The sequence below is a fragment of the Desmodus rotundus genome, chromosome 10 (assembly GCF_022682495.2).
Source record: "Desmodus rotundus isolate HL8 chromosome 10, HLdesRot8A.1, whole genome shotgun sequence".
Taxonomy (NCBI): domain Eukaryota; kingdom Metazoa; phylum Chordata; class Mammalia; order Chiroptera; family Phyllostomidae; genus Desmodus; species Desmodus rotundus.
This window is the reverse complement of record NC_071396.1, coordinates 95888213-95916070: the sequence shown is the minus strand read 5'-3', so window position 1 is coordinate 95916070 and position 27858 is coordinate 95888213. Positions and strand designations below refer to the sequence as shown.

Genomic DNA, 27858 nt, shown 5'->3' with positions numbered 1-27858 from the left:
CTGTGGGAGGTTCATCACAAGTGCGAGTCCAGCCTTACACTGTGTCCATCTGGTTTTCCTGAGGCGTTTTTGCCACCAGTCCCAGAAGCTGTCGGTGTCACTTGCAGATACTCAGAGGCGGCAGGACAGTATCCAGAGTGAGATGCGGTGGGCCCACTGGCTGAAGCCTACTCACTCCCTGCCCTCAGGCGTGCGGTGCGGCTGTCTTCTGGGCCTCTCTCGGTGTGGGCTTCTTACCTTTAGCTCTGGATTTCTTAATTTGTGTCTTTTAATAAGTGGCCCTTTATAATTTTCTGTAGTTTGAATTTAGTTTTTCATTAATTTGAAATTAATTCACATGAACTAGAACTAGTCCGTATTTAGTGTTACTGTTACTGACAAACCGGTGCTCATCTTCTTTTTATCAGTTAAGTAGTAATACGGATACACTTGCAACTCATTCCATTACACATAGAAGAGCCCATAAATTAGCTGAATTAATATATGGACATTTCTGGATTTGCCAGTTCGTTGTTTCTCCTGGAGTCTGCTGTCCAAGCCCAGGAAAAATCTTTTCACCCGAGTGTTGGCCAGATGTACCTGGGAGAAGCCGTGCTCCCCACTGTCCTTATCCCTCCTCCTAAGTTCCACCGTCTTTGCCGACGGCAGCTCTCAGCTCCACAGTGGAGGGCCCCGCACTGCAGGACTCAGGCTGCAGAGCAGTGGCCTGTGAGGGAAGGAATGACAGTGGGACTGGATAATCAGCCCCAGATCAGCCCCGGATTTAAGAAAAAAAAAAAGTGTGTGTAAATGCTTCCCTTGCTATCTGTGACAGGATCTTGAAACCAGTTTACTTTCCGTCTGCGCTGCCCCTCCCCGCCACAGACCCCAGCGAGCTCCTAGCAGGGGCTGCCTGCTGCCTCCTGACCCGCCCCACCCCGCTCCCCACCATCTCCCATCACTCACCCATTCAGAGGCTTCATGTGGTCTTTTAAAGAATTCTTTTTTAATGTGCTGTGTAGCTATTTGATTTTAAACTGCACTAAACTTTCTGGAGCCGTGCCAGGTGCTTTGCTAGAATTTCTGATGCTATCTGTATAATATTTGGGTGGAAGGGGGAAAACTCCATTGAACTTTTGTGGTAGTAAAATTATTGCAGTTGAGCCCTACATCTGTTCACTGAACTTCCTGTGGGTTTTCACCAGATCACATGACTGACAGCAGAGACAGTCTTTAAAGCTTTCGGTCTGCTTGTTCTACCCGAGTCGCAACCACCAAATGAGACCTTTGCTTTGTCTCTGGGCCGGGCGTCTGGATGTCCCACTGTGGCGGGTTGATTCACTGGAGCTGATAAAAACGTTCCTGCCAAACTCGAGAGTCTAGCATTACCTCTCTCTGTCTCCAAAAATCCAAACAGCAGGATTGTTGTGAGTGGCTTTGGGTTGAGACCGAGCTCCAAGCCTGCGAGATGGATTTCCTCCCCTTGTGGAGCTGCGTCACCAGACAACTGACTTGGAAAGAGGGAGCAGAGCCTGACGTGACCAGCACCCTGGCTTCTGCTACTTCAGTTCAGGTGAATTCTCACCGTAACTGTCAGAGCAAAGCCCCCACCTCCCAGAGCCCCATCCTCCACTGTCCCAGGCTTCAGTGGTCCTCAAGCACGTCCACCCAGTAGTCACCACCTGGAGCCCAGAGGAGGCCTGAGCGTTGTTGGAGAGAAGATGGGTAGGGAGGAGCTGGGCGGTCAGAGCTGGGAAAGCCTGGGACTGGGTAGCAGCCTGGGCCCTAGGCGGCCAGGGGCGCTTTGTTGGCTGAGCCAGAAGTGAAGACACTCTCGCGTGAGGAAGCTGGACCCCCCTCAGCCGTCACGGGATGGCATTCTCTTTCCCCGAAGGCCTGAAAAGGAACATCAAGGAAAGAGGGGCTTTTTCAAGGTTGTTGATCTGACATTCAGACTGACATTTCTTGGACTGGATCCTGGCAAAATGTGTCCCCAATGCCATTAGTGCTAAATAAAACCTTTTGTCGTTCTCTTCCTTAGCTCCCAGACTTCTATGACATATTAGAGGAGCGCGTATTTTTTTAAATGTCTGTTTAAATCTCAAACCATGCTGGCCCTCTCTCTAGGCTTGGTAGACTCGGGAGGGGGTCGAATGAAATGCAGCTTGGGCACGGCTAGGAGCTCTGCAGAGGCTGCATTCACACGCAGCCCGCTTGACTGAATGGTGTTTTCAAAACGCTTTCATGATGCATGCCTATTATTCACCCTTTTAAAATGTTCCCAGCACCCTCTTAAAAACAACTCACCGCAGGAAAAAGGAAGCTCTTTACTCTGTGCCTGTGGCAGGTCCTGGAGAACGTGCTCTTGTTGTTCTTGCCTTTTATGCTTTATCCCCCTTTCTGAGCCTTTTAAGTGCTGATGAAAAGTTTCAAGCAAATAGCCCAAGAAATAACATCTCGCGGCTCACCTGTGCCCTGGAGGAGAGGGGAGCTGGTGCTGTTGCTTCGGGGCCATGCGGGTGCCACCCGCCGCCCTGTCTGCACTTGCTCTTGGGTTCACTGTGTTGAGTGGCACTCACGTACTCAGGGGACATCACCCAGGCGCCCAGTCTGCACAGGCCGGTGTCATGCCTGGAACCTCAGCCCACTTAGCCACGAGCCCGGGACACAGAGCAGCACAGCCATGGCTTCCCGTGTGTCTTGGTTATAAGCGGTTGGGAGTCTTGGACTTTAAAACCATCTGTCGTCAACCCACAGGACAGTTCAGGAACCTTCAGGTATTTCCCCTGCCCCCTGAGATTGCCACCAGGTGAAGCCTGGCTAAGTAGAAACCAGCAAATGATTGACTTAAGAGTTGCAGCTGAACCCAGGCCCAGCCCATTCAGTCCTTTCTCCAGGCAGAGCCTGGGGGGCGTGGCAGAATGCAGATGCCTAGGCCTTCCTGGGTCACCTCATGGCACCACACCCAATCACAACTGGAGGGAGCTCAGACGTCCTTCATTTCATATAGGCTGAGAAAACTGAGGCCTGGAGAGATGCTGGGACTGGCCCCCAACTGCCCGGCCTGTCGGTGGCTGAGCCAGGACAGAGCCAAGGCCTCCTGTCCCCCAGCCTGGGGCCGCTACAGCAGGGACCTGGAGATCAGCTGGCATTGCTCAGCGGGGAAAGTCAGGCTCCGACACAGCAGTCGGGGGCGCCGAGGAAAGGTGTGAAGCTTGTTGTCCGTGCTCAAGAGCCACGGAAGCCTCGTGTCCGTACTGGCCACAGGCCTTTTTAAAGACACGTACAGCTGCATGTTGAGCCGGGGAGGCCTCGGTGAGAGGTGTGCATTTTGTTCCGGCCCTGGCTCTGCTCGCACCAGCTCTGTCCCCCTTTGGCATGTTATTTACCCTCTGGAGCCTTGGTTTTCTCGTTCACAGAGGAGACGTAAGAACACCTGTGTCACGGACTCTCGTGCAAATGTGAGGTCTCCCTCCTCTCCAGGGTGACTCAGCCCGGGAAGCGGATCCCTCAGGAAGCAGCGGCCCTCCCCAAGGTCCAGTGGGGGCCTTTGCTGAGTCCCACACAGGCCCACTTCCCAGCCTGCCCTTCCCTGGCTTCCCTTCCTCTGCTCGGGTCCCTGCTCCTCTCAGTACACTGGCATTCGCTGGCCGGTGCCGTGGCGGGTGCGTGCCCTTCCGTGTTCTCAGGGGTCCTGTGGAAGGCAGACCTTGGAAAGCCCCATAGCGCTCGGGCCCCAGGACCAGCTAGGGGAGGTGGGCTCCCTGCCTCCTCAGGACTCAGGACCTACCTCCCACCACTCAGGACCTCCTGCTGCTCTTGCATGGAACTGTGAGAATATAAAATCATCTCATCTGTAGCCCTGGCTGGTGTGGCTCAGTGGACTGAGTGCCAGCCTGAGAACTGAAAGGTCGCCAGTTTGATTCCCAGTCAGGGCACGTGCCTGGGTTGCAGTCCAGGTCCCCAGCTGGGGACGTGCGAGAGGCAACCAACTGATGTTTCTCTCCTTCTCTTCTCCCTCCCTTCCCCTCTCTCTGAAAAATAAATAAAATCGTCTTGTTTCATTGCAGAAATTTCCAGAATTGAAATTCAAATATGTGGAAGAGGAGCAGCCCGAGGAGTTTTTTATCCCGTACGTCTGGTCTCTGGTCTACAACTCCGCCGTGGGCCTGCGCTGGAACCCCCAGGACATCCAGCTGTTCACAGTGGACTCTGACTGAGGGGGGCCCATCGCCCACCCTGGCCCCAGCCGAGCAGCCCTCCTCACCATTTGCTTTCCGGAGGACACCCCGGTGGACTGCCTGGTGCACCTTCTTAAGAGGATCACACGGGCGTGTTTCCCTTGCACACTTGGATACGGAGAATCGGAGCCAGTCTGCAACAGGGCCCTCAGCCTAGATCATAGGGCTGGGGGCGGGGGGAGGGGGAGCACAGAGTGGATGCACAACAATAATAAATATTAAAACCTGCCATCCCATGTGCAGTTTTATTTCTTTCTAAACCAAAATCTAGAGCTTTCCCAGGAGCCCGATGCCTCAGGCATGTAACACTTCACCAGCTCATACTACTGTTTTGGCACACTCAAGACTTTTGTTCCAGTCGTGTGTGTGTGTGTGTGTGTGTGTCTCAACATTGAGAAATCTCCGTCTGAGAGATGACAAGACAGGAATTGATAAGGACGGAAGCCGTGTGTGCGGCGTGGCCGCCTTCCAGAGGGCCAGGGTTTCACCAGTGCCGCGCCGGGCCGTGGGCCCTCGGATCCTCCGCGTCTTCCGTCCAGGAGAGCACTGGCTCCTTACCGTGAAGCCCGGACTCGCGTTCCTGCAGGTGTGGCCTCTGCGCTGTAGCTGAATTAAATGGGAGTCTAGTACAAATTAAGTTCATCTATTCCGTATTAATCGTTAAGGGAAAAACTTCATTGCAAAAGCACTCTTTTTTCTTCAACCAGACACAAGATAAAAAACACGTTTTTCTTCATTTCTGACTTCATGTAAACTCCCTGGGGCCTAGACGACTGCATCTGGGCCCCTCGCGGGAGGAAGGAGCTTCTCCGAGGGGAACGGCTGGTGTACCCTCTGCCCCGCCTCGGCGTGGCGCCGAGGGCGGTGGGACTGTCCTGTTGTGCCCACTCCACGTCCATGGTCGCCCTTCACAGCCTGGGTGAGGAGCTGGTTTCACTCACGAAGACAGAAAGTGTGTTCTGCACAGGAGCACATAATTCCTGTGAGACTGAGCACCCGCTTCAGCCTGCCGTCCCAGCTCCATCAGGACCCAGCGTCTGCTGTCCCCGTGTCCCTGGGCTGCAGGCCCAGGGTGTGTTGGTCCATCACCGCCTTCTGTGGGCCTGGCAGTAAATGTCCTCCGTCCTACCATGCTCTGGGAAAGCGTAAAAGCCCGCCGCTGCACCAGGCACGTCTTTGTGGTCTCCCCCACACCCCCCCAAGAGAAGCTGAGCTGCGCCACCCTCCAGCAGTCTCCTGAGGGCAGCTGCCGTCTTGTCACCCTTGTCCAACCAGCGCTGAAAGCAAGGCGCCCTGTGTGTGCAAGTGATCTACAACTCTCGTTTCATCCTGAAGAATTTGGGTTTGCTTCCTTTAAACCAAAACACACAATTTTCAGAGGGACACAGGAAGCACCTGAGCCCTTGGTGGGACCTCAGACCTGTCCTCAGAGGCTAAGGGCCAGGCAGGGCTGTCAGTTCTTGTGACGGGAGCAAGTCGCAGGCTGCCCAGGCCACCCGGCTCACCCAGGTGCCCCAAAGCCCCGTCCCTGCCACGCACTCCCCCCTCTTTTAAGGAACCACCCAGCGTAAGTGCTCACCGGCCTAAACGCTCACTGGGGCCACGGCCTCAGCCCACAGACACCCCTCAGCACCATCTCAGCTCTACGAACCCGCCAGGAGTCACTCACTGTCGTGAAAGATTTATTACATGACCATAAATTAAAATGATATACTTGAGTGACGCTTGCATTAATTTGCTTAGAATTTTTTTGTTGTTTTCTACAAAGTAAAAATGTGTAGAATGAGGCTGTACAGGACCGTCATGGGTTAGGTGGGAAACTAACATCTGATTTTATGCCAGATACGAAGCTGTGATTGCAGTGTGTCAACTTATCGACAATATTTATTTTTAAAAGAATGTGCCCCATTCAAGAGTTCAAGGCACTGTGCAGAACAGCTTCAGATTTGCAACTGGTTCACACAGTCGCCCGTCGAGGCTGGTGTCATGGGACCCATGTGCGTCTCAGGACGGCCACCGTTCAGCAGTGCAGACAGAAGAGGGGGTGTGAGGCAGCTCAAGGACAAGGACAATGACGGAAAGGAAGGAAAAGAAGGTCCCTAAAGGTGAAGCACAGAGCATACACTGCACACACAGCCCTTTCCTTCGGAAGGACATCGCAGGAGCTGGAGAAGCAGACCGTGGGGAGGAAAGAGTGCAAGACCAGCATCCATCAGAACTGCAACCTCCCCGAGCTCATTAGGGTGAAGCCATGAGAAATGTTTAGAGGGGGGTGCCTTTAGGCGCTAATTTCTCACATCATTCTTTAGGCAACAGTGCCCTTTAGGTTCTGTGGAGCCAGGGCTCTGCCTTTGGCACTGAAGCGCTCTGCACAGCTGAGTCACTCTGTGTTCCTTCCTAGAACCATAAATTAGAGTTGTGGTACTTGCTGACTCTTTATAGGCTTGAGTATGCAAGGTCAACTCTCTGGGTCATAATTTCCTCCAGGCACCTTGCCTACAGTTTCAGTAGCTGCCATTTGATATTAGGGACTGATCCTCGGGCTTTCTGACGCCAAGTTCAGGGCCGACCCAGCGTCCTGCGTCGCCTCCAGGAGTTGAGAAGGTCAGGGTTGCTCTTCTCTGATGAAGAGCCAAGCGTCCTCTGAGTGTGAAAAGCTGAGAAATGGATCGTAGCACACGATTCACAGCCAATAATTGAGTTTTATTTTTTAAGAACTCAAAGCATAAAATGTAATCTAATTAGAGTATGTCTGTTTGGGGTCCCCCATCCAAAATAAGGGAGATTCATCGGGGACCGCTGCCCCCTTGGTCAGGTCATATAAGGCAACCCCTGCTCTCCTGACTCCCCAAGTCTGTCAGAAGTACCAGCCATTCTGCCTCTGGAGTTCAGAAGGCCTGTGGAGGGAAAGCAGTCCCATGTGACTGACCAGGTGATACGCCACCACCCCATTGGCTTTGGGACCACTTCAATACTTCGAAGCTTCAATACTTCGGCCAGATTCCCAAGGTGTCCTTAGCTGGAGGGTTGGTCGGGTGACCTGGTCCTCCCTTACTATCAGTGGACTATCCTTCACGGATTCTGTGACCCAGCTGCTAGGTCAGCTCAGTCCTTGAATGTGAAGTGAGGTGAAACCAGATGACGAGTGTCCCCAGGTGCCTGGCACACGTGCACTGTCTCTGGAGGAAACAGACTGTTATGGATTGAATGTTTGTGTGCCCCACCCCAACTCATACTGAGCCCTAACCTGCAGTGAGTGGGGTGGCGGTAGGAGGTGTTAGATGAGGTCGTGAGGGTGGAGCCCTCACAATGGGATTAGTGCCCTTGTGAGAAAAGACAGGGAAGGGATTTTTCTTTCTCTCCACCATCCTCTGTGAGCCGGGAGGAGGGCTCTTACCGGGAGCCGAATCGAGCAGCCTCCAGAACTGGGAGAAATACCCGTCTGTTGTTTAAACCAGCCAGGCAGTGGTGTTTTGTCACGGCTGCCAAGCTCACTAAGACAGGAGTGTTGCCCAAGGCCTCATTATTTCTACAATGTTACAATCAGACATATCCAGGTGTACGAGATAATAGGATGTAAAACCATCCGAGAGAAGAAACATACCCACAGCATCTGCAGATAGTCACAGAACTTGAAACAGCTGCGCTTTCTGTGTTCGAAGAAAAAAGTGACCAAGGATATCAGAAAATTGGAACCTAGGAAAAGGGACCACATAGACATCCCAGAAACTAAAACATACTATAACAAGAATTCAGAATAACTCAGTGGTTGGATTCAAGAACAGATTACTCAAAACTGAAAAGAGAATGATGAGTAAGATGAAAAATCAGAGGCAAAAAAACAGGGTCAAAAAGACAGTGAATAGAGAGGGTAGGAGACGGGAAGGACACAGTGAGACTGTCTGACTGAAAATGACCTGGAGCCCTGAAAGAGGAACAGCATGGGATGTTCCCGCAAGTGCTGGCTGGACGCTTAGCCAGGACTCACAGAAGATATCAAGCCAGAAATTCTAGGAGCCCCGAAACATCTCAAGTGCGACAAAACAGACACTCTACACCTAACACATCCTAGTCGAACCATTGAAAAACAAAGAAAAAGAGAAATTTGGGGGCGAGAAGGAAGGGAGTATAAGGGGACTAAATGGTAATGGAAAAAATACAATCAAAAAAAGTAAAAGTTTTAACAAATCACACATGACAATGTTATGGCCGGCGGCAGGGGGCGGGGGCAGGGGGCGGGGGCAGGGGGCGGGGGCAGGGGGCGGGGGCAGGGGGCGGGGGCAGGGGGCGGGGGCAGGGGCGGGGTGTATTGCCATCAAAGGAGCGATAATTAGCGAACTTCTCAGCAGAAACAACGGGAGACCGTGAAGTGGGACCTTGAAAGTGCTGACAGAGATTTCTAACTGGGGAATATCCCGAAAGAAGGAAGAGGAAAAAAGACAATTTTAGACCAACAACGGGAAGAGTTCCTCAGCACACGCACCCCACAGGAGCATAAGGGTGTCCGACCGGCGGAAGGGTGGCGACCCCAAACATCTGGGGTGACCATTGCACGGGTGAACACGCGCACTGACGAACGGGCTGCGCCTCGCGGAGCTGTACCTCTCCACGGGAGAGCTGTGGGGAGGGCTGAACTGGAGGTTGCTGTCACCCTTAGCATCGTCCGAGAAGAGGGTAAAAAAATTTCATTTAATATTAGACTGTGACATGTCAAGGATGCATAGTGTAAAAAATATCAGTAAAAGAGTGTACTTTCCAGTTAATGAGGGAGGATGAAATAATTCAGTGGACAGGTTTAAAAGCTGCAAAAGAAGATGGGAGAAGAAAAACAGGTGGGACAAATAGAAAGCAGATTGTGAGATAATATGTGCCCAATAAATTCAATTTCAAAAAAGATAATGTAATAAATTCATTATTACATTAAATGTAAATGGGCTGATGCTCCAACGTGGACAGAGATGGACAGGCCTGCTTTTAAAACAGTCATATGATGTCCAGCAGACACACTTTTAAAGCATGAGAATTTAGAAATTTTCAAAGAAAGGGATGGAGAAATATACGAGATGGACCTAACAAACAGTGACCACAGGGAGCTGCAGATATATTAATATTAAAGTAAACTTTAAGGCAAAAAAGAAGTGTTATTAAAATAAAAAGAGTCAACTGAATTATCAGAAAGAAGTAAGCCTAAATTTTTATTTACGTAATGATACAATCTTAAAATATGTAAAATAAAAGCTGATAGAACTAGAAAACTTAGGCAAATATGCAATTCTAGTGAGTTTTTAACATACCTGTTGCAGAAATTGATAGAAAAACAAGCGTCCAAGAATCAAGTCATAGAAAATGTAATGCAGTTAGCAAGCTCGGCCGAGTGGATACGTGTGGAAGACCGCACTCAGCAGCACGGTGTTCAAACACTAGGGCACGCACGCCGAAATTGGCATGCTGAGCTCTAAAACAGGTTTCGACAAACTTCAAGAGAATTAATTCAATGAAATATGTTCTCTGACCACAATGCAATAAAGCTGAAAATCAATTATAAAATGATAATTGGACAATTTGGAAGATTTCTAAATAACCCATCTGTCAGAGAAGAAATCATAAATAAAATCTGAAATATTTTGAACTGATTTAATGAGTATACCACGTATCAAAACTTATGGAGGAAAAACTTAAGGGTTGCAACTAAAACTGTGCTTATAAATTTATATCTTTAAATGCATATGTTAGAACAGGAGAGGCTGAAAATTATCCAAGCAATCACCTCAAATTTAAATTTTTTTTTAAAAAGCCAAAGAAACTCAAAAATAAAAGTCAAAATATAAAACACAAATATAATGTAAAGGGAATCAAGAAAGTAAAGATTTGGTTCTTTAAAAAGACCAAGGGAATTGATAACCCTGTAATAAGCCTGGCCAGAAAGGAAGGAGACAGGGTGGGTGGGACAGGGAATGGCCCTATGAGAAGTGGAAATAGGCGAATTACTACGGAGCAGACAGGCATTAAAAATATTTAGAAGGAGCCCTGGCCTCCTAAATATTTTTATTTTAGGGTGGCCCCATTGGTTGGGGTGTCATCCCATTCACCAAAATGTTTCGGTTCCCCCCGGTCAGGGTGAGTATGGGAGGCGATGGTCCGACATCTCTCACATCAGTTTCTCTCTCTCTCTCTTCCCCCCCACCCCCCCGCCGCCCTTCCTCTCTCTAACATCATGTGTCCTCGGGTGAGGATTTTTAAAATATATTTAAGAGGATGTAGTGAATAGTAATAAATTTTAAATCAAAGTAGAATGATCTTGATTTAGTGATGGCCTCAGGAGTGTATACACGTGTCAGAACTAATCAAGTTGTACCCTTTACATACATGCGGTTTTTGTATGTCAGTTACGCCTCAGTAAAGCTGTTTTTAAACATTGGATAAAATGAACAACTTCTTAAAATAGCTTTCTAAAACTGACATTAGAAGATCTGGAAAATTGGAATCATCCTGTATCTACTGCCCAAATTCAATCCGTAATTTTCAATCCCACAAGGAACTCTACAGGCCCAGATGGGTTCACCAGGGAATTCAACCAAACACCTCAGGCAGACAATGCCCATCTTACAGAGGCTCTTCTTCCACAGAATAAAAACCCTCCAAGTTCATGGTCTGAGACCGGTATAACCTTAGATATCAAAAATCTAACGAGAATAGCACAGGGAATTAAAACTGCAGGCCAAACTCTTTATTGGTGATACCAAACATCTAAACAAAACATTAGCAAGTGGAAGCCAGCAATGTGTAAAAAGCAATGCGTAAAAATATATCATGATCAAATTGGATTTGTCATTCAAAAATCAGAGTCATTCACCCTAACAGAATTAAGAAGGACAAGTAAATGATCTCAATAGATGTGGAAAATTGTCTTTCATAAAATTCAACAATCCTTGGGTGATATAAATGGTTAGCAAATTAGAAAGATAAGGAAACTGTCTTAATCTAATAAAGATTCTCTACCAAAAAAACCTACAGCAAACCCATCAGACTTAAAATACCAAAAACATTCTTCCTGAGATGGGGAGCCAGAAAAGATGTCACCTATCACATCTTCCATTCAAAACGGTCTGGGTCACGGCGTGCATGCAAATACCCAGGGAAAACACACCGAAGCCTTCCCTGACTGTGAGACGCATCACAGAAAGAAGAAAAGGATGGACTGAAGAATGGATAGAAGGGCGGGTGGATGGGTCGTAAAACAAGCGTGGTGAACTTGGTAAAACCCAGAAAGGTGGAATCTGGGTGGAGGTCCACAGGTGTCCACTGTAAAACTCTTCTAACTTCACACCACGATGGGGGAAATAGTGCTGAGACATTAGCCCAGAGCGATGTTATAAAAAGCAACAAAGATTAGATTTGGTGGGAGGAAAATAAACTGTCACTATTTGCAAATGACATGATTTTAGATCATCTCAAAGATTCTACCAATAAACTAGCAGAATTAGCAAAAATCACTTGCATTTCTGTATGCCAGCAACAATTAGAAAGTAACACTTTAAAGATATACCATTTGTAGTAGCATTAAAAAAAAGTATCCATTAAGTACCCAGAGGTGAATCTAAAAAATAAAAAGTGAGTAGAAGTAAAATCCTAAGGAAGTGGAAGGTTGTTAGATTCACGGATCGGAAGGCCCAGCCCTGCGGCTGAATGGTCGTGTGGGTGAAGGGCGATTCCAGCTAATGCTCTCCCCCTCTGCCTACCCACACCCTCTCGCAGTCTGGTTCACCCGCAGAGGGCACCACACAGCCTCCCCGAAGAAGATGTGCCCAAAGTCCTGTCCTCTCCCTCCACCCAGCCCAACATCTGGTTTTGGCCTTCCTTCCTAAACCCTGAAGAAAAGCTTGGCCTAATTCCTTCTCCCTGCATACCGAGGGCTCTTCACCCACAGTGGGTGGCTTCTCACCATCTACCCACCCCCAACAACCTCCTCTAGGGCAATGGCATATTTTAGTGACTTTAGGCAGCAATCATGAAATCGAGGTAATTTAGGCAGAAAAGGATTTGTTTTCGGATGATAGGTAGCTGCCAGAATCCGGGGCAGTGGGGGGGGGGGGCGGGGAGGGGTGCAGTCATGGAATTAAGTTTGGGTGCTCTGCAACCAGAAGAAATACCCTATTGCCTCCAGAACAGAGAGGCACCTTAGCTGCTGCCCCACCTAGCACTCGGCACCCATCCTCACAGCTAGAGGCTGGCCAGTAAACTCTGCGTGCAGCTGCCCCGAGGAGCCAAGTGCCACCCCCGTGCCCTAGTGCCCATGCACCTGCCACCCACCAGTGCTCACTCCCACCTTTCCAGTCTCACCCAGGGGTTCTGCTTGGGGAAGGCTGGGTGCATGCAGAAACCCAGCTACAGGGGAGCCTAGAAGGTGAAGCCTTTAGCTTTCCACCCTCTGTGTCAGGAAGGCCCACTCCACAGAGGCGGGATGGTGCTGCCTTAGCCAAACCGTGGCATCTCCCACCATACTTCATACTGTCGCTTGAGTCTCAAGTAAGATCATACTGAAAACACGGCGAATAAAAATTTCTTGAGAGCAGGGATTTATGTCTGATTTCTACATCTCTGCATCTCACACCTATAACTGTGCCTGACCTCAAGAACTGTATGTTGAAAACGCTAGCATTTAGCAGTTTCTAGAACATGGTAAGCACTCAATAAATTATAGCTAGTATTATTTCACATGATAGAAATTCCCAAAGAGGGCTAAGTCAGCAGCCCAGCACCATCTTAAGGAACTAGACTCTGCCCATCTATAGCTTTGACACCCTCTGGCTGGCTCACCTCGTAGTCACAAAAGGGCTGCCACCATTCCTAATGTTGCATCAAGGCATGATCTCATCCACTTTGGAGTGAGGCTCCTCTCCCAGAAGGCCCTCACACTTCCATACCCAAGTCTCTTTCCCATACCCATTCCTAAACCATCACTGGCAAGGAGAGGACCCGTCATTGTGGCAAACCAGTCAGGATTCAGAGCCTGGCCAGATCAGCTGTGTGGAGAGAGTGAATACCAGAATATGTGTCAGGCTCTTTCAGGAAGAAGGAAGTGGGAGGCAGGGGCGGAGAGATAACCAGCAGTGCCAGCTATGACGAGGGGTGGGGAAGGCCAGACCCAGGTTTCTCACGAGAAGCCCCTCAGAGCTCTCCAGAGTCCGGACGCTCAGCCCCTGCGGTTGGACGAGGCTGCCCCGGAGCCCAGGACAGTGCCCAGGACAAGCGCCGGCACAGGCTGCGGAAGCTCAGGAGGTGGGGAGGGTGGATGCACCCCCAGCCCCAGCCCCACCCAGGCCCCCACACCGACTGCACAGAAGAACGGCAGCTTCTCCATCTCCCGGAGTCCGCTTAATAGGAAACAGGGCGGGCTGGGGCTCCGTTCACGACGACCGGAGCCCTCAAACTAGAAACATCTGTCCCCACCAGAGCACAGCCTGCCTGGCCCAGCTCAGCCTCACGCCAAGGGGCCCACCCGGCCCAGCCTGGGGAACGCAAAATCCTCCTCGGGGGAGTCCCCAACCTAGGAGGGGGCTCCACATCCCAGCTTGGACCCCTGAGCCTCACAGGCTCCCAGCTTCAGCATGCTGACTTCAGCATGGCCCCCACCCCAGGCCACGCTGAATTTAGGGCTGATGTCCCCAGAGAGCCCTGGGCTGTTTTATTTACGACCCCCCGCCCCCACCCCGTGGGAGTGCTCTCCCTCCATTTCCCCAGCCTCGCCTGACACTCTGCCGGGATCCCTGTCCCCTCCTGTCTCCCCCCAGTTCCTGTGCCCCTTTGAGGCCAGGCTCAGAAGTTGTCTCTGCCAGGCTGGTTAGAAGAAGCCCGTCCCCTGTGCTCGGAGCCCCTGGCAGGGCCCTACTCCACCTACCACGGAGCTCCCCGGGCAGCACCACACTGCCACCTGCAAGGCCCCCAGGGGCAGAACATCTGGGGCAGAAGCAACTAGATGCACCTGGGACCACGGAGCAAGGCAGGGGCTGGGGCCCATGGGCTCCCCAAAGTACACGTTGACCCCACTCCCACCACTCCCGCCACTCCCGACGGGCGTCATTTCTTCTGGGGCAAGAGAAGAGTGGTTTCCCCAGCTCTGCTGAGCAGCTGGCTGCCTCGGGGCACCTGTGTGGCCTGGGCCTGTCACCAGACCCCTCTGAGCCTCAGTTCCCCAGTCTGTAACAGGGATGACAGGCTCACAGGCAGCGGGACTGCAGGAACCTCCAGAGATGACAGAGCGAAGCGCCAGAAGGTGGGTGCTCACCGGCCGGCGGGGGCTCGGTGTCGGTAGCTGCCTCCAGCACAGCAATGCTGCCGGCTCCGCCCTGAAGTCCCCTGGATGGCAGCCTCAGACAGGGGATGTGCCCAGTGTGTGTTGAAAAGGGGGTGGGGAAGCACTCAAGCCCTGAAAAGCTCTGCCCAGAGCCTGGCCCCTGGGGACAAGCGTCTGGTGGGGGCTGTCTCTCTCACGGTCCAGGGTCGAGGCAGCAGAAGCTCTACTCCCGGCCAGGGAAGAGCACTTCAGAGGAGGCTCGGTGCATGGACCCGGTGTAAACCAACCTCCTCCAGGAAGCCACTCTGGACCAGCCCAGCCTCTGCCCTGCCTTCCTGGGCTCCCCTAGCTCAACCACAGCCCTGCCAGCGCCCCAGGAGGTTTGCCCCTGACGAGTAGCACCTTCCTCCCAGCCTCAGGACAGGACAGCCTCTACTTTGGGCAGCCATGGCCCTCGGTCCCTGCACAGAGCAAGCCTGAGGACATCCCCATCACACAGATAGGAGCCTGAAGCACAGGGACTGACTCTGCTCCTGAGTCGGGAGGCCAGGAGGCCAGGGGCATGGGGAGAACTGGCCTCTGAGGAGGGGCCATACCAGGGAGGGAGAGTCTGGCAGGGAGCTGTTGGGCGAGGGTGTCAGGGGACTGGGGCTCTCTGCCAAGGCTGGCCGACCAGCAGGCCTCCAGCATGTGTACAGGGAGGGGACACCGCTGGCAGGAGAGCTCTATGCAGGGCCATTTCCACCCCCCTGACCCCTGCCACACCGGCGCACTGGCCCCTGTCCTCCTAGGAGCCCCACGCTAGGCCTCACAGGCCTGGGCCTGGGTACCATCAGCCCCCTCCAGCCCCATGCCAGCGTAAGCCCCATCAGGGATGGGTGCTGGGGAGCAGGGGGTGTCCAGACGGGCGGAAACACCTTAGACCAGCCCAGGCCCAGCTCCCCCGCTGTCCAGAGACCAGAGAACCAGATGTGGGCAGAGACGGCCGTTCCAAAACGCTCACATCTCCACAGCCGGGCCGTTTTCCATGTCCTCCGGGCAACTCTGAAACAAGTTTGTAAAACTGGAATTTTAATAGCTGGCATACTGGCGTGTGTGCATGTGTGCGTGTGCATGTGCATGTGCAAGTGTGCTCACACACGGGTCTGGGCACCTTTGGCGGCTGTTGCTGCTGCAGCATCTCAGGAGACGGGTGGGCTGGGGGAGTTTCCAGAACGCTCCCAGCCCCACATCAGGCCGCTGCGTGTGGAGGTGGAGCGGAGCCTTCAGGAACTGGGGGGTGGGGGGGGCGACCAGCCTCATCCAAAATGCCTGCCCCGCACACCCCTAACACTCACGTGCCCCTTCTCCGGTCTCATCCCAGAGCCCGAATGGCTTTGCCAGCCCGGGGTGCCATAAACCATAGCCATTTATTTCTCACAGTTCATGTGGCTGGAAGCCCAAGATCCCGGTGTCAGCAGGGCTGGTTCCTCCTGAGTCTTCCCACGGTCCTTCCTCTGCGTGGGTCTGTGTGCCAATCTCCTCTTCTTGTAAGGACTCCAGTCATACTGGACTGACATTCTTGTGACACGTTTTACCTTAAAGACCTGTCTCCAGCCCTGGCTGGTGTGACTCAGTGGGTTAGGCATCGTACTGTGAATCGAAAGGCCACCGGTTCAATTCCCAGTCAGGGCACATGCCCCGGTTGGAGGTGTGAGAGGCAATCAACAGATGTTTCTCTCTCTTTCTCCCTCCCTTCTCCTCTCTCTAAAAACAAATAAATAAAGCTTGGGCCTGGGTACCATCAGCCTTTAAAACAAAGACCTAGCTCCAGAGTTACACCCTGAGGTACAGGAGGTTAGGACTGCAGCCTATGAATCTGGGCGGACACAGCCAGCTCTAACACCCGATGCCAATGCGTGGGTTTGCCCTTCGTTCGTAACCCTTCACTTTAACTTCCTTGCTTCCTTCACCTGTGGGGCGCCCAGGCAGTGCACCCCGAACGCGCACACACACACTCATGCACACTGACCACCTGCACCCAGCACAGGGCTCACCAGCCTCCGGCGCTGATGGGGAACTCAAACGGGTCCGTGGCCCATCCCGCCTAGGAGGCTCCTAGCTCACCCCCAGTTACTGTATTCATCGGCCTTGTTCTCCCCACACCCTTACCCTGTGGGTTCTACTCAACAATTTGTTGACTGGGGACTGTCTCCGTGAGGGCAGCACCAGACCCCAGGGACAGTCTCAGGGACATTGCCATCCTGGGCACAGAGTGGCTAATACCCGCTGCCCAGCCCCTCAGGCAGAACTAGAGCTCATGAGGGTGAGGGGCTTGAGAATAACAGGGAAGAGTGGGCTCTGTTTTCACGTTTTGGGGCAAACTGATTTGCCGACGGTGACCTGGGTGGTGCACCTTGAACCGGCTGATGGAGGCATCGCAGGGAAAACTGGTCACTTTTGGACTCCCCTATAGGCTGGTCACAACCCATGGCTCGGTCAGCTCCCCAGTATCCTCCCTCCCAGCACCTCTGCCCTCTGCCAATTTGCACCATTTCCCCACGGCTGCATCCCCAGAGGCCAGCCCAGTGCCTGGGGGCCACGGTGTTTAGACAGAGCCCACCTGGGAATGACCAGCTGGGTGGGGCTGGTGGAACGCCTCCTGTCACGGCCACAGGAAGTCAGAGGGAGAGGCGAAAAGCCGTGGGTGCTCCAGAGGGTGCTCTTCAGGGATCCGGGGTTCTGCGCATCAGGAGATAAGCATAAGACTAAGGCGGAGATTCTGCAGAACACCCACATTCAAGGGGTAACTGCTTGAAGGGAACCTACCCAGGGAAACTCAGGCACAAGCGGTGAGGGAGGAGGCTCCAGCCAGGAGGGAGGGAAGGGTCAGAAGCTAAGGAGGCCAGAATGGTGGCCGAGAAGTGAAGCCACCAGAGCCCCTGGGGGACCACGGTGAGAGGGGTTTCTGTGGAGGGGGAGCAGGAAGCAGGTGGCTGCTGCTTCATGCACCGATTACCGCACAGCGAGGCCCGCCCACGTCCAGCAGCTGAAACCCCCGTCCCACGACATTCACAGATTCTGTGGGTCAGAAGATGGGACAGAGCGCAGAGGGGACAGCTCAGCTCCACTCCAGGATGCCCGCGGCTCTGCTGACAAGACTCCCCGGGGTGGGCGTGGGGAGGTCACTCGGCCTGGAGGTGTCCTCACTCACGTTGGTGGCCACAGTCACTTTATTTTGCTGCTGCCATCTTCAGCGAAGCAGGGCAGAGGAAATGTGCACCCATAGGACACTGATGTGAAATCGCTCTCAAAATGCCGTGTGGGCCCTGGCCGGGCAGCCCAGTTGGCCAGAGAACCACCCCGATAGGCCAAGGTTGTGGGTTCCATCCCTGGTCAGGGCCCACACAGGAGCCAAGCAATGAGTGCACACACAAGTGGAACAACGAGTTGGTGTTTCTCTCTCCCCCGCCCCACTCTCTTTCTAAAATCAGTCAGTAGGATGCAGGGTGAACAAAGTGTGTGCACGTGTGCGTGTGTAGCCGGAGTGCATGTGTGTGAGAGAGACGGAGATGGAGCCCTCGCATGCACATCACCAGCCAGCACATCAAAGGCTGGGGGGCACCCCGGTGTTGAGCTGCGAAATACCCTCGCATCTGTACGGGCCGGCCGGAGTGAAGCCCTAGCCCTCCCCCCACCGCAGGCTGAGCGGGGTAGGAACTGTGGCTTCCAAACTACCCCCTACCCCCCCCACCCCAAACCACCAAACTCCCTTCTGGGCCCCTCACCTTTCCCCTTTGTGCTGCCCCCCCCCATGTAAGGCTGCTCCATGGGCCACACAGGGAAGGCAGTACCCCCAACCCCCACCCCGGTCCTGACGTGCACCTCCCATAGACAGGGCAGGGGTGGTGGGTGACTGGGCGGTGTGACCTTAGCTCTGAGACTTTCTGCCAAAAGGGCCCCGCCCCTCTTACCTGAGTCACAGAATTCTTCAGAGGCGGGCGGGGCTGCAGCCTGGAGCCTGGAGAGATGAGGTCACAGGTCTAGTCGGCCACAGTCCCGCCCCTCCCTGGGGCTTGGCAACTGAGCTCAGGTTTCTGGGAGCTCACTGCCTAGACTTGGAGACTCGAGAGCAGGTGGGATGCTGTCTGGTGATGCCACATCCCTTTCTGGGCTTCAAGTCCCCTGCCACTTGATGGAGAAGCCAGGGGCCTGGGAAACCCTGCGGGAGGACTGGGAGGAAACAGCAAGGTCCCTTCTGGTGCAACAGAGGGGGAAATGACAAGGGCTGTCCTCGCCCCTCACCAGGGCGAGGGGACGGCACAGGGAGTGGCTGGGGTTCTGAGCCAGTGTTGCTCTGCAGAGGTCAGCTTCCATAGCCAGAGGGCCACACTAAGGGAGGGCCTGTCACCAGGCAAGACAGCAGACAGCCCGACCCCCACCCAGGACTGCCGGCTCCCATTCTCTGCTGCTCCTTGGCCTCTGACCCCTCCAGGCCTGTCGGGGCCCTCTGCAGCTGTGTGCCAATGCCACCTGTGACTCTGTCCACTCCTGGGGCGGTCCCCTCCCCATTGCACCCCGAACTCCAGGTCCTTGGCAGCTCCTTGGCAGGAACCCCCCAGTGAACCCCCCACCCACAATGGCTTGAGCTGTGCCCAACCCCCATGACCTGGGAGTGAGGAAGTGATGAATCCTTTCAAAGTGGGGCTACAAAAGGGACATCAGCTCCTACCGCAGAAGACCCCAGACTCAAACCTCACCCCCAGCCCAGGGCCATGCCGGTACCATCAGCTGGGCATCTGGGATGCCTGGGGCATGGAGAGGGTGCTGGCGGACCCTTGGGATACAGCAGGTTCCTGCTCGGTTGTTTATTTACCAGGCCTATGACCTTGGGCAGGGATGAGCCCTCTCAGAGCTCACTCCCTAATGTATGACACGCGTTTAAGGGAGGTGCCCCCTCAGAAGGCTGCTTTGAGGGTCACACATGATGCTGCATGAAGGGGGCCCTGGCCATTCCACCCTGCAGGCTGAGCGTGGATGGGGAGTGAGGATGAGGCAGGTCCCAGCCCCAGGGAGGGAGAGGCCTCGCTGTCAGAGAGCCGGTCAGAGAGCGGCCAGCCGGCAGGCACCGGGCCGACCTGTTGATCTGTGCAGGGTTGGAGGGGTGCAGGCTGCCTGGGTTGCTCAGGGGGCTGCTGAGCACAGCTAAGGAGACACACGACACTCCCACAGAGACTTGGGGATGGCAGCCCTAGAAATAAAGGGGGAACATCTGGCCTGTCACCCTAACCCCAAGCAGTCGGCTGCATGGGTCGGGGAGCAGCAGCGCTGGCTGAAGACCTTCCCACCCAGTTGAAGCAGCTGAGCGGGCAGGCACCTGGGGCTCAGGGGTGCACCAGGCTCTCCCTTCCTTCAAAGCCCCAGGCCTGAGGCCCCTTAGGGGTTCAGGTCAGCGCTCCTTCGGGTGTGCGTAGCACCCCTGCCCACATCTCCTCTCAGCACTCCACCCCTCCGACCCTCCCAGGGTGAGAGCGAAGCCTTTGCCCTGGCTTACCTGAGAGCACCTGGCAAGGTGGGTGCTGGAGAGCAGCAGCGGCTTCCCCCTGGGACCCCTCCTGTGTGGAGGTGTGAGGGGGTGGAGACCAGGGTGGGCCACAGGAGTGGGCAGACCTATCCAGGCCTTTTCGTTCCAACTGCCCTGATCTCCGTGGGTTTGGTGAAGAGGGAGGCGGGAGGCTTCTGTTTTCCAGAACCTTCCAGCCCTCAGGGCAGTGTCGTCAGTGACCCTTCTCCCTCCTGTGCCTCAGTTTCCTCCTGCCAGCGAGCACCTGCTAACCTTTCCGTGAGCACCCAAGTCACAGCTGGGAAGCCCCGGGGCTCCTCCAGGAAGATGGGCCATAAACCCCTCCCAGGCCTGAGTATCTTCCCTTGGCCACAGGGCACAGGCGTGACAGGGCTGAGTCACCCTGGAAGAATGGAGCCTCTTCCCTCTCCCTGGAAACAGAGGTGGAGGCCGGGGTCCCAGTGCTGGAGAGGGCTCCCCTACCTCCTGCTGGCAGGTTATCAGGCCTCTCCCCCTCCTCCAGCCCCTCCAGCCCCTTCCACTCCTCTGAGCCCAACCCAGATCCATGCCAGGAGGCACAGGGGAAGAAACACTGGTGGAACTGGTGCTGTGTGCCAAGGCCAGGCCTGACGCTGCTGTGAGCGTGCCCAGGGGCTGGGGGTTGCCTGCAAGCGGGGAGGAGGCCCGAGAGACTGTGCAGTACGCTGTACCTTCAAGGTCTGTGTAAGTGCACTCTTAAGATGTTCGCACAAGGACAAAATCGCCTAACAATACACTTCTTTCTTCTTTTAGAGAGGGGGGAGGAAAGGGAAAGAAACTTGGATGTGTGAGAGAAACATCAATTGGCTGCCTCTAGCACTCCCACAACAAAGGACCAGGTCTGAAACCCAGGTTTGTGCCCCGACCGGGAATCCAACTGGTGACTTTTCGCCTTGTGGTACAACGCCCAACCCACTGAGCCACACCGGTCAGTACCCTAGTGACACATTTCTCAGAACCCATCCCCATCACTAAGCGGCACACACCTGTAAATGTAAAGTGCCTCCCTGGGATCCAGCACGCACGAGGCGCTCGACCAAGGTTGGCTTCATGCACGTGCCTTCTCTCCCCTCTCCACGCTCCCGGGCTGGCGGGCACACTGCCTGGGGTGGGCACACTGCTGGGTTAGGCGCATCATGTGTACTCATGAGTGTGGCCCAACCTCCTGCGGCAGAGCCGGGCCCACTGGGGCCTCCCAGAGCTCTCAAGGTCCTTGGTCATTGGTTTAAGGGCAAGACCCCGCCACTCTGGGCTGAGCTTGCATAAACTCCTTTAACCCTTGCGACAGCCCTGTGAGGTAAGAGTCTCTAATCGCAGTTTGGGGAGGTGGTAAGTGCTACCTTTAACCACAGTTTTACAGATGAGAAATGTAAGCACTAACATGGAACTTGTAGAGGTAGCACAGACACAGAGAACTGGGCTGGGGCTTGAATGCAGACTGGCTGGCTCTGGCGCCCTGAGCTACTTCTTCCCACAGTCCCTCAAGGTCAAGGAGATAAAGGCAGCTGGCTTTAAAATGGCCACAATTACCACGGACTGAGTAATGAGACCCCTAGGGTCTCGGCTCCCTAGACACAAGCCAGACCAGCACCGGGGTACAGAGCACCTGCGGTTCTCCTGGATCTTTCCTGTCTGTGCCTTATCAAACCCTGCCAGGGACCAGTGGGCCCACAGCCCACCAGCACACTATCCCCTGGACACTCACCCCGTTGGGGGCTGTGTGAGCCCCAAGGAAAAGCCGCCTTTGCTCACAGGCACCATGCCGGCTCCAAGGGCCCTGGCTGGAGACCCAGCTTCTCACTCACCAACTCTGTGACCTTGTGAAAATTCCTTAACCTCTGTGAGCCTTTGTTTGCCCGTGTATAAAACAGCTGCAATGTGCTTGTCCCGGTTGGTGCAAGAATGACAGATAACGTGCAGAAAGAGCTCTGGTGAGGCAGCTGCCCAAGAGAGGGCAGAGGTGTTTATTAGCCTTTTAGAATGTAGCAATGTGGGGGTGTGGGGGAGGATGCCGGAGGAGCAGGTCCCTGGACAGGGCCGGGGATCATCCAAGCTGAGGCCCTTGGATGGGGCCATGATGGAGAAGGAAGGAAGGAAGGAAGGAAGGAGAAGGCATAGCACGTGCTGGGAATAGCAGCAGCCAAGGGAGAAAGGTGGGAATGAAAACCAACTTTTGTGGCCTGCTCACGGAAATGCCAGGAACTAGGCCAGACCCCCTCTAGGCGCTGACACAGTCAGTCCTCCTCTCCCGACCACTCACTTTGTAGAGAAGACCCTGAAGCTTAAACTGTTTAATAACCTGCCCGAGGCTGTGCAGAGGCGAGGGTCAGGGCAGGAGTTCCCACCAGTGGGTGTTCAGCCTGGCGGCCAGGGCGGCTCTCCCACGGGGTGAATGAAGCATGTACCCTGGGAGGAGCGGGGAGGGTGCTGGCAAGGCGCTGGAGGTAGGGCCCTGTAGACCGTCATTGAAAACACAAGGCAAATAGCCCTGGCCAAGTACTTATTTGGTTGGAGCATCATCCCCATACACCGAGACTGAGGGTTCCGTGCCCGGTCAGGGCACACAGGCAAAGCCAGACCCTCACGGGACTAGTGCAAAGGAAAGCAAGACCACGATTACTGTGAAGTTGGGACAGTGGCGACCGTTGATGGGACCAGAAGGGGTCTGCGACTAAGAGGGGTCCCAGGTGTGGGGTGGCTTCTGAGGTCCTGAAGATATTCCCATGACCCGTGGGCTGTCTGCAGGCCTCTCCATCATAATTCTTTACTCAGCTGCACGTCGGTCTGCAATGCACTTCGGTCTATGCCTATTGCATGATAAGAAAGGGTTTAAAAAGAGGAGGGAAAGCCCCACAGCAATAGGCCCCAGGGAACAGAGCCCAACCACAAACACGCAGGAGGCTTTTAGATGTAGGTGATAGGGATGCGTTTCTGAAGCTTCTGGGGAAAGGCTCAAGGAGGGAGAGAAACCGGTCAGCCGAGGCACTTGCCACGTGGTTTGCTCGTGGTTTCCAGGACGGTTGCAGTGTTTGCTTGCAGCAGAGAGTGCTTTTTACAATTATATTGTCTTGTTTATGCTATGGCAGATGTCCCCATGCTTCCCCCTTGCTCACCTCCACCCACCCCCCACCTAGGCAATCCCCACACCTGCTGTCCTGCCCTTGGGTCATGTAGACAGAGAACTTTTATAATGGGGAAAATGTCAAGTAATTAGCAAATAAAGGGAAGCTGCGGGCCCTGGCTGGGTGGCTCAGTTGGTTGGAGCATCATCCTGTACACCAAAAGGTTGAGAGCTCAATTCCCAGTCAGGGCACATGCCTAGGTTGCGGGTTCAATCCCTGGTCAGGGCACGTGTACGGGATGCAACCAATCGATGTTCTCTCTCTCCCTTCCTCTCTCTCTACAAAAGTAAAATAAAGTAAAACATATCCTTGGGTGAGGACAAGGGGAAGCTGTGGTTATTACTCCTGAGTGGGGCGGCCTCGAGGGAGGGAGGCTGCCTCTGCTGGCCCACTTTTTGGAGGCGCCTTGCAAAAGCCTGGGAGACAAGGCTGGCATCTCCACTGGACTGGTGCTGTGGTCTGTCAGGTCTGTGCACTGGAGCCTGAGCCCCACTCCTTCCAGAAAAGCCCATCAGTGAATGTGTTTCCCCCATCTGGGTGCCTTGGAGCCAGTGCTGCCCGCCCTCCCCTCTCCCACAGGATGGCGTCTGGGGGGACAGGGCAAACCCTGTCTCCAGGCTCCGCTTGGCTTTTCCTCCTGGGCTGGTGGGGCCAGGGAGTAGGTGTGTGGCCCTGAGGGAGGCTTCTGGGCGGGAAGGGCTGTTCCGGAGTCAGCCAGAGGCCTGGAGTCTGTGTGTGGATTCTGCCGACAAAATGCCTCTCTCGGGGTAAGCCCCTCCGGCCGGGGCCTTTGGCAACAGGTCTGAGTCACCAGCACATTTACCCTGAGGAGTGGCATTTAGGGGGTGCGGGGGACATCCAGAAGGAAAAGTGAATCCTTTGGCTACTTGGAAACCGAAAGGGGCAGGGGCGAGGGGAAGCACACAAGTGACACACCCAAAGACATATATAAAATGTAAGGGGGGTGGATCCTGAATCTATACATTAAAAACAAACAAACAAATAGAGGATAACCCAATAGAAATATAGGCCAAAGATAGGAAGAAGTTCTGGAAGAAAATAAAAGGATCCGTGAACACATGAAAAGATGCTTAATCTTTCCAGTAATTGGAGGAAATACAAACAGACACCAGTGAGACAGGGTTTTTCCTCGGTCAGTTTGGAATAAAACAAAAGATTGATAACACGTGGTGCCGGGAGAGGTGTGAGAAACAGCGAGCACGCCGTCCGGTTGAAAGTACATAGGTGCCGCCTTTGGAGGTTCATTTAGCAACAGCTACCCAGCGCTTCATATACCTGCCCAGCCATCCCACGTCTGGGAAAACACTGCACAGAAGCACTTGCGCAAGCTCACAAGGATGGTTTTGCAGAGACGGTGATGTGGCTTTGTTTCAATTAGCAAAAAATTAGAGGCACCCCGAATGCTCGTCAATCACAGGTTGCTCCAATAAGCTGCGGCACCTCGCACGGAGCATCGCGTTCGTTGTGAGGGATCGCCAAGATTTTGTGCCGGTGAGAGAACAAGCAGGTCACGGAGGGACACGTGGAAGGTGAGCCCACGTCTGTGGACACAAAACAAACGGAAGCTGAACAATAATGGAGAATAAAAACAGAGAGAGGGAACAATGAGCTAGCTTCAGGGAGTGAAGTGGAAAGACAGAGGGGGCTGGAATGGGGTGGACATTCATTTCTTATTTAGATACTCTTGTGTTGTTTTAACATTTTTTCAGCCAATATGCATTATTTGGTATTAAAGAAAAATTAAAAATAAAAAGATACAATCTTGAGAGAGGTGGCCAAAGATGTCAGCTTTAGGTAGTTTGGTCGGTGTCCGGGAGAAAGGGTGGGAAGCCGAGGTGAGGTGAGGGGTTATTGGCAGCAACGAGGCAGTGCCTCAGTCTTCCCTCCCTTCTAAGCCACTTCTGGCCCCTCTGCAGGACAGCAGGACAGCAGGGCAGCCTCCCCCTCCAAACCCCCCACGGCTCGGCAATGGGCCTCAGCGGGAAGCAGGCCGCCTGCCCTCTGCTGCAGAGCCACTCCAGGTGGCGTCTTTATGAAATGTGGAGACTGCTGGCCCCTGCTTCCGGCCCCAGAGCCACCAAGAGGAAGGCCCTGAACTGGCTGGCTCTCCAGCCCTGGCTCCTCCAGGCTTCTCCCCTGCCCAGCCTAAGCCTGCTGCCCAAACCCACTGCTGGAGTTGGCCTTGGCTTCTGGGTTCCCCTTCCCAGCATGGTGGCTGGTGAACCCACTCGCCCTGAAGGTGCCCATTGCCTTCTGCCCTTGACCCTGCCATCCTGTCGGGCCTAGAAGGCTGGAACCGGGCTATATTTACAAGGAAAGAGGATGCACATGTGGACACAAGGGTGGCAATCTGCCTCTTAGAGACCACGGGGCCCCCTGTGTCTCCACCAGGCCCCACAGTCCACAGCTGGTGGCATGGGTGGCCACATGGGCAGAGAGCCCAGCTGTGGGAGGTTCAGGTGGAGCAGGGACTGGGAGAGCCAGCATCCTCTGCTCCTTCGAGGTGCTCAGCCTTCCTCGGGAACCACTGGACTCTCGGCTGCCTAGAGCACTGCCCCTCGGAGAAGCCAGCAGCTTGTCACTGTGCCCCTGCCCACCACCAAGCCCCCAGCCCTCACCGTTGCTGCAGGTGAGGCAGGGGCACCGAACCCTTCCTGCAGGACGGCAGACACTGCCTGCCCACGGAGCTGTCCCATGCACACCCATGCGCCTCCTCACTCCCCTCTCCAGGGGTCCCGGTTTTCTTAAAATGTGTTGACTTTTTTTTAATTGTAGAAATACTTGTCTTCAAGTTCAAACCATGGAGAGTACATAAAGTTAAAGTTGAAAACCCCTCACTCTGCCTCCCGCTCTCCAGAGGTTACCCTCTTAACAGTTTAGAGTGCATCCTTCCAGACGTTTCGCCCGGCAGGAGTGTTCAGAGAAGCGTCCTTCATCCATTTCCAGGTGTAACCAAAGCGCGTCCGTGTCTCACTGCCTCCAAGGCCGGCTCCTTGGCCTGAGGTTTGGGGTCCTGCCTGGCACCCCTCACCGTTGCCCACCTTCCTTCAGTGGCTGTCGGCTGAGCGCGTGCTCTGGGCAGGCGCTGGGAGGACAGAGAGCAGACAGACAGACAGACAGACTCCAGTTCTCAGGGAGCCTGATTCTGAGAGACTTGTCTCGCCTTCCAATCAGCCCTGTCTCTGCACCTGTCCCTCTGACTTTGCAAATCCTCCCCATCCTTTACACCCGGCTCTTCCTAACTATCCCAGCGCACCCAATCTGTCTCCCCTCCCAAACTTCTCACTACTAAGCTGTGCCCTGTGTTTTATTTTTCACTATGCAGTCCCCTTTGTCCTTCGAGAGCATCAAGCACCTAGGACATGCCAGGTTCCGTGACACAGAGTAAGATCCATTGGTTAAATGTCCCGTAATTATCGAAACCCTACAATGTGTGTTATGGCCATTTAACATCTGAGGAAACTGAGGCACAGAGAGATCACATGCCTGGCTCAATGTTGCACGGGGATCAGAGCCCAGGTCTGCCTGAGTCCTAAGCCCCGGGTGGTTCTGTGAACCCCGACACAGGAATGGGGGCTGGATCCCACAGCTACGATGACACCCACCCTGGGGGGTCCGGGGCAGCCCGATTTCAGACCTTCTGACTGCATGTTGTCCATCCTCTGAGGCCCGTGTCAGCTAAGGGGGGGTGGATTTTGTGGGGGCCCCTGCTCTTTGCCAACCTCAGGAAGAAGGGAAAGGGGGTCTGTGAGCAGAAGAAATGCCAGACTGAGAAGGGTGAGTGGGAGGTGAGGGGCTGGCCTTTGGGCTCTGCCTGAATGGAGGAGCCACAGCCACCAGGCGTGTTTTGACACGTTGCGCTCCAGGGAGGGTGTCATTATTTTCAGCAAGGGTTTCCTAACGTATCATTAATGATCGCTTCCCCGCCGGCTGCAGGAGGCGGTTGCTTGGAGACTGGGTGAAGGGGCACATTCTCTAAAGGGCTGCGTGAGAATCCAGAGAAAGCTGGGTGGTGGCCGACCGCCACACAGCCTACCCCGCCTGCAGCACCCCCCTCGCCACCAGCAGACTCCAAGGAGCCAGGCGGTCCCTCTTTTGTGCTGTTATCCACAGATGACAGGTCCCTGGTCAGCTGGGTCCTTGATTACTTTTACCCTTTTTTGGGGGGGGGGGGGTATGTGCCCTTCAAAATACCAGTACTTTTTTTTTAATAGTGAAGTTGATATGTGTTCACTGATGTATGTTGAAAGTGTTTTGTTTTTTTAATTAAATGTGTTAGGGTAACATTGTTAATAGCATTACCTAAGTTTTTAGTGCACAACCTTATAACACAGCAGCTGGGTTTTGTGCTGTGTGCCCGCCACCCGAAGTCCACACTCCTCCCCTCGCCACATTCAGGGTGGGGCAAAAGGAGGTTTACAGTTGTGAGTACACGAAACACCGAGTTTACTTTTGTATTATTATTAATTATGGTATCACTTTCCATTTGAACAACTATAAACCTAATTTTGACCCCCTGTGTTTGACCCCCTTTACCTTCTCCATCCTCCCTGCTCCCCTTTCCTATTTGGTAACTGCTGTACTGTTTATCTATGAGTTTGTCTGTTTTGTTTGTTGCTT

At 53.9% G+C, this 27858-nt stretch overlaps 1 protein-coding gene and 1 long non-coding RNA gene across 7 annotated transcripts in view; one reads left to right on the top strand and one right to left on the bottom strand.

The window, feature by feature from the left end:
* Positions 1 to 4444, top strand: part of DYM (dymeclin) — a 286983-nt gene extending 282539 nt beyond the window's left edge. For all 3 annotated transcript variants that reach the window (XM_053912308.2, XM_053912309.2, XM_024580592.3), the window contains exon 17: positions 4050 to 4444. In XM_053912308.2, the coding sequence (XP_053768283.1) occupies positions 4050 to 4199 (150 nt within the window). In that variant the 3' untranslated portion in view covers positions 4200 to 4444. The remainder of the gene's footprint in view (positions 1 to 4049) is intronic.
* A 9701-nt stretch (positions 4445 to 14145) lies between these two features.
* LOC123478680 (uncharacterized) lies at positions 14146 to 20342 on the bottom strand. 4 transcript variants are annotated; one of them, XR_008425349.2, is made up of 5 exons: positions 20048 to 20342; positions 18468 to 18726; positions 17570 to 17786; positions 17117 to 17235; positions 14146 to 16260 (listed from the first exon to the last, which is right to left on the bottom strand). It is a non-coding gene; the product is annotated as an uncharacterized lncRNA (long non-coding RNA). The 4 variants fall into 4 exon arrangements; XR_008425350.2 differs by having other exon boundaries at positions 17570 to 17737; XR_006653965.3 differs by having other exon boundaries at positions 17570 to 18726.
* Between the last annotated feature and the right edge of the window lie 7516 nt (positions 20343 to 27858).